Raw genomic sequence first — 9,147 nt, 5'->3', positions numbered from 1 at the left:
GCTCATGTTCATCTTGTGGTCAATGATGACCCCCAAGTCTCTTTCTTCCGTAGTACTAGCCAGCATAACACTGCCGACCCTATAAGGATGCTGCAGGTTTTTCCTCCCAAGGTGGAGAACCTTGCATTTTTCAGTGTTACACACTATCAGGTTCTTGTCCACCCATTTCCTGAGCCTGTCCAGGTCAGCCTGGATCGCGCTTCTCTGTTCCGGTGTGGATGTTTTGCCCCAGAGTTTGGTGTCATCAGTGAACTTGGCCAGTCCGCTCCTGACTCCAGTGTCCACATCATTAATGAAGATGTTGAACAATATGCGTCCAAGGACAGCCTTGGGAGACCCTACTCATCGCAGGACACCATGATGATTGACTTCCATCAATTACTGCCTCCTGGGTCTGACCATGGAGCCAGTTTCCCAGCCAGCGGATCATGGTGGAGCCAAGGCCACAACTGGGCAGTTTGGCCAAAAGGTGATAATGGGATACCAGATCGAAGGCTTTTGAAGTCAAGGTATATGACATCAATCACTTCTCCCTTGTCCAGGTGATACATCACCTGGTTGTAGAAGACAATGAGATTGGCCAAGCAAGACCTACCCGTAATAAACCCGTGCTGGCTATCCCTCAGGATGTTGGCGTCGGCCAGTCCATTAATGACGGCCTCCTTAATAAACTTTTCTAAGATATTCCCTGAGTTAGGAGTCAGGCTGATGGGCCTGTAGTTAGAACACAATGGCCCCAATCTGAGTCTGGTATAGGGCATATGGTGGCAGCAACAACGAGGCCATCAGCTAAGGAGCTGGGACCACAACAGTGGGCACATCTACACATGCAAATGCCCTGGGGTGGGTTTACTGTACAGTAAATTTACCCGGGCAGGTGTCTACACTTGTAGGGAAGCAGGAGCAGAAGACTACTGCCATCAGCAGCAGCTGTGACCAGCAGTCATGTTCTTTGTGTTAGAGCTGCAGCTGCCATGCCAACATGAAACATATTGGTGACAACAGCTCCAGCTCTGGCACAGGACATGGAGCAGGAGCTGGAATCCTTTTTGCCACTGTGAGCACCAGAAAGGAGCTAGAGGTGCTGCTGTCAGAGCCATCCTGTGCCCTGGGCTGGATGCAGTCTGCAAGTGGGAACAGATTTGCTGCCCCCTGCCAGCCCTGCACTGGCCCTCTGCAGCAGCCAGGAGGAGCTCTAGGCTCTCTCTGGGTGCAAGCCCAGGGACTGGCAGGGAGCATGGGACCAGAAGATTCTCTTGCCCCCAGGAGCTGCCTGCTGCTGGGAAGGGGACACTATTCCCCTGCCCCAGCAGCAGGAAGCTCCCAGCCCCTTCTCCACGATCATAGAGCTGGGGCTGGGAGATAAGAATCCCAGCTCTCAGCCCCTGCTCTGCAATCACAGATTGGGGACTGGGAGCTCCTTGCTGCTGGGGCAAGGGGACATGTCCCTGCCCAGGCTCCAGTGGTGTAGCACGCAGCTCCCAGGGGCAGGGAGCAATCTCCCACCCTCCACTGCATGGCTGACTGGGAGCACATTTGCTCCTGGTCAGTCATCTACATGCGCCATACTGCACAGTAATTAATTACTCTTGAGTAAATTTTCTATTTGCATTTACAGGTAGCAAATTTACTCAGGATTCGAGCAAATAACTACGCAGTAAGCATCACTGTTTATAGGTGAAGACACTTACTGCGCAGTCATTTGCTCTAATCTCAAGGAAAGTGTTTCATGTAGATGTGCCCAGTAACAAGAAGTGAATCAGCCAGAGGGCACCCAGGGTTATGTCAGTCCTCACCCTTGTGCCACCAATTGTCATGTCCACTGGACCCCAGGGCCCCAGTTTCTGTGGCAGGCCTTTTCCCCTGCTCCCTGAGTTCCCAGTAGCCTTGCAGGCTAGATAACAGCAGCTCCGCGGGCCATGTTTGACACCCCTGTTTTAGAATGTACTATATCAAATCCAGAAAAAGAGTTGATGGGAAGAGAATACCTTAACATGCAGAAAGCAATAATTGCCTTGCTCCGTGTTGGCTTTCTTTTCCTAGTACCCCTGAATCAGAAGTAATTAAAGAGTTACCTGAGGAATAAGCAGGAAGTCCATCATGCATTTGGTAGTTTAGGCCCAAGCCACCTCTGCCACCACTACATTGAGTTCTGGATATGACAGTGTTGCATCCAGAAGTGGTTAAACTGAACTCAGGAGGTTTTTTTCCCCCCCCTAAGGACAGCCATTCTGAATGCTGCAAGATGTTAAAATGCATTGTCCATCTTGAGCATTGCTATGGTGTGGCTAAATCTGCATTGATGTTTGAAAGCTTCTTTGAGATTTTAATTTCTCTTTTACTTATATGAGAGAGGATATATACTCTTGCATATGTTACAAAAGTTCAGGGTTGTGTGTGCCACTTCTAATTTATAATATATTTAAGAAGTTTTAAGGTTTTTATGACATGGTAGAACCTAGGGAACAAATTGTAGACATGTCGTGAGTCTGTAGTATTTTGCTGCAACCTGATCTTTTATAGAATTAAAAAAAATTCTGGCTGCGATCTATTTAGGTCAATTTCTGAGATCATTGACATGAAGATTGCTAAGCAACTGAAAATAACATGCTACTTATATGGAGAGCCTTAAAATCAAACTAGAGATAGCACTTTTCAAGTAGGCAATTAAAGAAATTATTCTGTAAAACTTTTTTTTTATTTGTGGTGACGCTTATGTCTACAATGAAGATGTAACTAAATTAGCAGATCAATTCCCTCTAGATAGCAAAAATGAGCATCTTGGAAAGTAACATAAATGCAGATATATTTTATCTTTTTTTTTTTTTTGGATTCCTTTCTGTTGTAGGTGTGTTGAAGTAGTAAAAGCTTCCCACTATGTAGAGTTAGCCAATGATCTTGAAATAAATAAAGCAATTATGTATTTGAGGCAAAAGGACTTCAACCAGGTACAGTACTCTTTTATGCTATCTTTCTGAATATTGTATTTGGCATTTCAAGTAACTGTTAAACTCCAGCACAAGCCTCCTTTATGATTGCTTAGAATCTTGATAGAAGTCTGAGTGATTTTATTAGAATAATCTTGCAAAAACATGAATAATAATATGGGGTGGCTTTTATCTAAATATAATTTGCATATTGAAGAAGGTAATAGGAGATCAGAAAATGTGCAGATGCACTTGATATTGTAGTCAATGATTGTAGACATGATTGTTTTCCATTTCCTACTCAAATATCCACTGTTACAGTGTAGTCTATGCTAGAATCACTGTCCATGATAGTTCTACAAAAGGGCAGACTTGAGAAAAATAATTTTGAGCAATTAACAATATGACAAGTTCTTTTAGGAGGAATGTGATCTCATTTTTCCCAGATAGATAAATAGATATAGAAGCCTTGCCTATACACAAAGTAGCACTGATTTAACTCAAGTTGATTTTTAAAATCATGTGGTTAAACTGGTACAAATCTTGCCTGGACAATTCTATCCAAACCTGATTTATTTAGATTTAGCTGGATTCTGTAAGGAATTGGCATAAACTAAATATAAGACAGGCTTAAATGGACATAAGTATCCTCAAATAAATTTGAAATCACAGTGCCTTGCACATGTTTTCTGTGCCCTATAAGTGAAGCTATCTTAACAGAGACAGGATGGATCATTTAGTGCTGACACTGGCTTGATGTGTGGTCTACATGTGGATGCTTAGAAGCTGGTGAGAGAGATCATCCAGTGGGGGCATTTCTACTTGTGTATAAATTATACTGCATCTTTTGTGCTGCTTCAGGACTGACTGCCTATTTGGAATGGGGAAAGATTTTTCCTGTGGAACCAGATCGGCATGAGCTCTTGGAGAGGGTGGAGGGGAAGGTTATAGTCTTTGCAGCATCAGTAAAGCATGTGTAATCCAAGAGCAATCATTGGCTTATTGCAGTTTGCAATTCAGTCCCATGCAGTTGTTAGTTACGTGTGCTGCTTACATCTGTCATTGTTTCACTTTCTTCACCTGTATGCCCTACTCAGTCTCATGTTCTGTGCAATGCTTTTGTAGATCTTTCCATCTGCTATATAAATTTGTTTATGCTTTCAGTGTCTTGCTTGTAAGGTCAGTTGAACTGTAGTTTTTAAAATATTGTCCTTACTTTCTTTTCAACATTGTTTCTTTCATTCTGTTGCTTAAATTTTGTTTAATGCTGTAAGTATGAGGAGGTAGGTACAGTATTAAAATCTCACATTTATTCTCTATCTTTAGTCTAAATACTTTCCTTAGTACATATGTAATAAAAACTTAGAAAATAAATAACTACTTCTACTAGAAATCTGAATATTTCATTGTTTCATTTGTAAACATGTAGTTTTATTTAACAGGTAACACACATTGATTGGACTTAGAAGAACTGTTTCAGGAGTGTAGCATTTTTCATTTCAAATTTTAGGGTATTTTTTAGTATTCATATAATTATCTATCATAATATGAAGGATGTGCGTGTGTGCATATGTAACTTCCATCTCTTTCCATAAAACTGAGTTACTAAAATAAAATTATTCTATATCAAAAAGCATTTTATTTTTGTGCTCTGAAGTATTACTGATGGTGGTGACTTACCTTTGTCCCTCTGCAGCACATCTCATATTTTCTGATCTCTAATATTTTTTTCCTTTTGGAAATACTTGTAGTCTCCCTGATTACCATTCCTTCAGTACTTCATTGGGCTGCATGTGCAGTATACATGCATATATACATCTGCTATAGTAAAAGGATATTCACAGCAGTTCAATATTTACCTTACGGAATAGCTTCTATCACTTCTGTCGATCCACAGTACAAAAACTCCCAGGAAAGATTTTGGTCCCAAGTCTCTCTTTGGTACAAACTGTTGGGTGGGCCATTGGGATAACTATTTATTGAGCTTCAAAACTTAACTTTGCACCACTTGTTGTGGTGGCTTTTTTTGTTTATTTTTATGCCCTGACATAAATTTTCACTGAAAAATAAAGTGGTGCAGAACCATGTAAGATATGAGGCAGGTGCTTGAAACAGATGAGAGCTGTCTAATACAGCAATGTCTTACATCCTCGTTGGGTTGATGGTGTTCTCTGCTGATCATCTGTCAGGACATTTTGAGACTGGCATATTATTTGAAAATAACCTTTGTGCATTATGGGTATTTTGAATGTTTTATTAAAGACAATTTTGGTATACAGTTTTAAAGCGGAGCCCTGGAATTTAGTGGTGCAAGTTCTGTTAACATTGCTGAGAGTCCATACCCTAGGTCAGGCATACTGTTGTATTTAACTCGTTATGCAGCACTTTCAAACATACTTTCAACCTGCTTTTAAGCTTAACCTGGATGTATTGGAATCCCATAATAAAGACTGATATGAACAATTCTTTGGTTTGATTTTTGTGTTCAGCAGATTCTTATCCTGAGGATTTAAAAATAGTGAAATTCCCAAACTAGGCAAATATACAGAAACAGCATCTCACCTTAAAGGACAGAATGATTATTACTACCAAGACATTTTAATGCCAAAATAGGTCATAGGTTTAATAAACTCAAGTGATCTGTGGCATTCTTAACCAGTATCTGTGTGGTCTCAAAGTATGCTAACCCCTCTTTCCTTTGGCAACAAAAATGTTACTTGCACTTTAATCTTTACAACGAAAGATGTCAAAGTAGAAATCACACAAACCAAGGAATGGCATTTTGATTTATATAGCTGAAAGCTCACTGCAGGTATGGACATACTTGCATTTAGAGCCATTACAAAAGGGCAGCAGCTGCTATGTTCTAATTATTGTGTGGACAAGCTGGGAATGATAAAGTGGTGCTACTTGAGCTTTAACACTGGATGTATTGTGCCTGGCTTGTGTATGCATAACAATTAGAACCTAATAGCTGTAGCCCTTTTAAAATACAGAGACATGGCAGGATAGTTTTCATGATTGGAGCATTGTCCTGGTTGTGTATAGCTTGTTCAGGAAGGATGGCGGGGCAGGAAAATGGAGAAGGTGTTGCACTATAATTTAAAGGTGATGTATATGAGTTCTGAAGTGCAGTATGAAGTGGAAGGTAGGCTGATTGAGAGCAGCGGGGGGATGTCATGGTGGGTGTCTGCTACAGACCACCAAGCCAGGAGGAAAAGGTAGACAGGGCCTTCTTTAAACAACTGACAGAAGCTTCCAGATTTCAGGACCTGGTTCTCATGGAAGACTTTTATTATTGGGACACCTGCTAGAAGGAAAACAGCACTGCAGTAATAGTCCAGCAAATTCCTGGAGTGTTTTAGGGATAATTTTTTTAAACAGATGCAGTGGCTGGATTACATGACTTTGGGCCCGTCTCCACCCAACGCTTACTGAGCAGCAGACTAATAACACTGCACAGTGGTGTGCCAGTCAGAAACTGTGCTAATACGCTGCTGCACAGTGTTATTAGGCTACTGCACGGTAAGCCTCACAAAAAAACTGTGTGCTGGCGCTACTGTCCAGTAACTAGTTACTGAACATTTAGCTAGTACTTCATTAAGCAAGTACTAAATTAAATACATGGTAACTGCTGCACATTAATGAACATATAGACTCACCCCTTGTGGGACACTATTTTCCTATGCAGAGATGTGGGGCAGAAAAATTTTTGGAAAATTTTCCAATGCTTTATTTTTCTATGGAAAATTTTCCATTTCTAAATAGTCATTGTTTCATAAAATTCATTAGCAACAATGAATGGATGCCAATACAGTATTAGACAAGCTTGGAAGTTTCAAAGTTGTAATTAATATTTTCAGGTGATTATCCCTAGGAAATATGTGATAAAGTACATATATGTTTTATTGATTTGTAAACAGGAGGGTAAATTAGTCATATAATAATCCAAACCAAAAATCAAATTATGAATTCACCTAACTGGCTGTGCAGGTCAAATCGAAACCAAAGCTAAAATTCATATTGTACCCTCTTGGTAAGCATTTGTTTTACTACAACTTCTTTTTTGGATAGTGGTAAAGAAAGTAAAAGCTCAATTAGATTTTCATTCTATTGTCTGAATATCTCTGAAATATTTGAAAGGCTGGGAGTTATGTCTGTAAGCAGTCCAGGGTTCTACCTTGCCTTACTTTCAATATATAGGTTGGTAGTTTAAAGCTGTTTTTTTTCTGTCTTGGCATTTCCACTTATAACATCATGCATTCACCATTCACATTACTATGATAAGCATATCTATATTGGCAGGGTAAGAAGGTTTAGTAATTGTCAGTAGTTGGCTTAAGTGAAGTTGTTACATTTGCACTGACGTAACAGAGAACAGATACTGGGTCCAGTATATCACTTAATGTTTTATGTAATTATATGAACTTTAGCATGTGGTGGGGCGGAGGAAGTTACCATTTTAAAAGAAAAGTACAAGTTATTAAATATTTTGGAGTGGAAAATTTTATGCAATTACTGCATAGAAATTAATTAGGAATCCAAGCTTTCAGTAGTAATTTTGGATACTTATTACTGTGTAAGTGTATTCATTTTCTTTGGGGGTTTTTTTGACAATGCTATAAGTATGTCACAATATAGGTCATTTGCTTTTGAACTATTTCTAGGCTGTGGAAACCTTAAAAATGTTTGAAAAAAAGGATAGCAGAGTGAAAAGTGCAGCTGCCACAAATCTTTCATTCCTTTGTTATTTGGTAAGTTGTTTGCTTGTTTTTTTTGTCATTTTGCTTTTAAAATAATATGAGTTGATAAGAGACAAAGTTGATCTAAAACCTGTATAATGTTTATCTCTCTGTAGAAGTTCTGTATTAAGTAGACACAATGCTTAGACAGACTCCCTTTCCTGTAGGTATCAGCAGTTTGGCACTGTAAAAAAAAAAAAAAAAAATTGCTTCTGCCATCTGAAGGAGGAATTAGATTGGCCCAGATCCATTTGTATGTTTATCCAAGACTTCAGTACCAAGTTGAAAATTTACATTCTCAAAACCCCGACTCAGGTGCTGCCTAACCATGGTGGCACTGAAAAACCTTACTGCTTAAGTTTTTTTACATTAAAATTCCATAGGCATCTAAAGTTCTGCTTCTGAGTGCACTTAGAACCTCAGTTTTGATATAATTGCTGAGCAGCAGGACTGGCTGCCAATCTTGTGCATGAAGGAGTTCAAACTCATATCTTTCACAACAGTGTCTTAATCATCAAGTAGTGGAAGCAGTCTGCATGTATTATATTGGAACTTTTTATGGTTTGTGGAATACCAGAAAGTTAGAGCAGTATTCTTCATTTGACCTTTAATTTACAGTGTGACACCATATTAATTAAATGCTTTACTGAAGTAGATTTACTGCATTTCCTTTGTCTTAAAAATGTTGTTATCTCATCAAAGAAAGATGTGCATCAGGGACTGGAACCCAGGACACTCTCTCCCAGGTGAAATACACTAATCAATGTGGTCAGTAAGCTATAGAGTTATTCTCCCCCTTGTGCTCTCTTTTTGGCCCAGTGCATCTTTAAGTATTCCATCAAAAATGGAGCAACTTCAATAAGGGTGATTCAGAGCAACCCTGTGACCCAACCCCAGAATGGAAGATAGAGGATCTCTTGATGCAGGAAGAGTTTGTCTGTTGGTGGAACCTCATGAGGCAGAGGAGGGAATTGATCTCTTGCATAAAAGAGTTCTCAGGGCTTGCACTCCAATGTAACCCGATGTGTTGAGGTATCCAGATCCCTCTGTGGATCTGGATCTGAGCCTCTGCTGGGAGATGAGAAGCTCTTCCCTCAAGTGGGAGGGGCAGGAAGGCAGCTGGGGTCATAGGATCCCAGCAAGATAAGCATCCAAATTTCTCTTGAGGGTGTTCAATATAGGTGTTTGAACCACCTCTGATGGCAGGCTATTCCAGACCTTGGGGTCTCAGACAGTAAAGAAATTCTTCCTTATGTCCAGCCTGAAACGGTCTTGCAGTAGTTTATAACCGTTCAACCTCATGATCCCTTGGGGCAGGTACTGGTGGTCACCCCTGATAAACTTATAGGTGGCCATCAGATCACCCCTGAGCCTGCGTTTTTCCAGGCTAAAGAGCCCAATAGCTCTCAGCCTGTTGTCATAAGGTCTGTTTTCCTGACCTCTCATCATGTGTGTGGCTCTTCTCTGGACTCTCTCAA

The 9,147-nt window shown here is 40.2% G+C and overlaps 1 protein-coding gene across 2 annotated transcripts in view; it reads left to right on the top strand.

Moving 5' to 3' along the window:
• Nucleotides 1-9,147, top strand: part of IFT88 (intraflagellar transport 88) — a 72,937-nt gene that overhangs the window by 27,232 nt on the left and 36,558 nt on the right. For both annotated transcript variants that reach the window (XM_019530187.1, XM_019530186.1), the window contains exons 15-16: nt 2,849-2,948; nt 7,595-7,681. In XM_019530187.1, coding sequence (XP_019385732.1) covers nt 2,849-2,948; nt 7,595-7,681 — 187 coding nt within the window. The remainder of the gene's footprint in view (nt 1-2,848; nt 2,949-7,594; nt 7,682-9,147) is intronic.

Source organism: Crocodylus porosus, unplaced genomic scaffold, assembly GCF_001723895.1.
Source record: "Crocodylus porosus isolate Cpor-Errol unplaced genomic scaffold, CroPor_comp1, whole genome shotgun sequence".
Taxonomy (NCBI): domain Eukaryota; kingdom Metazoa; phylum Chordata; order Crocodylia; family Crocodylidae; genus Crocodylus; species Crocodylus porosus.
This window is presented reverse-complemented; position numbering and strand designations above follow the sequence as displayed.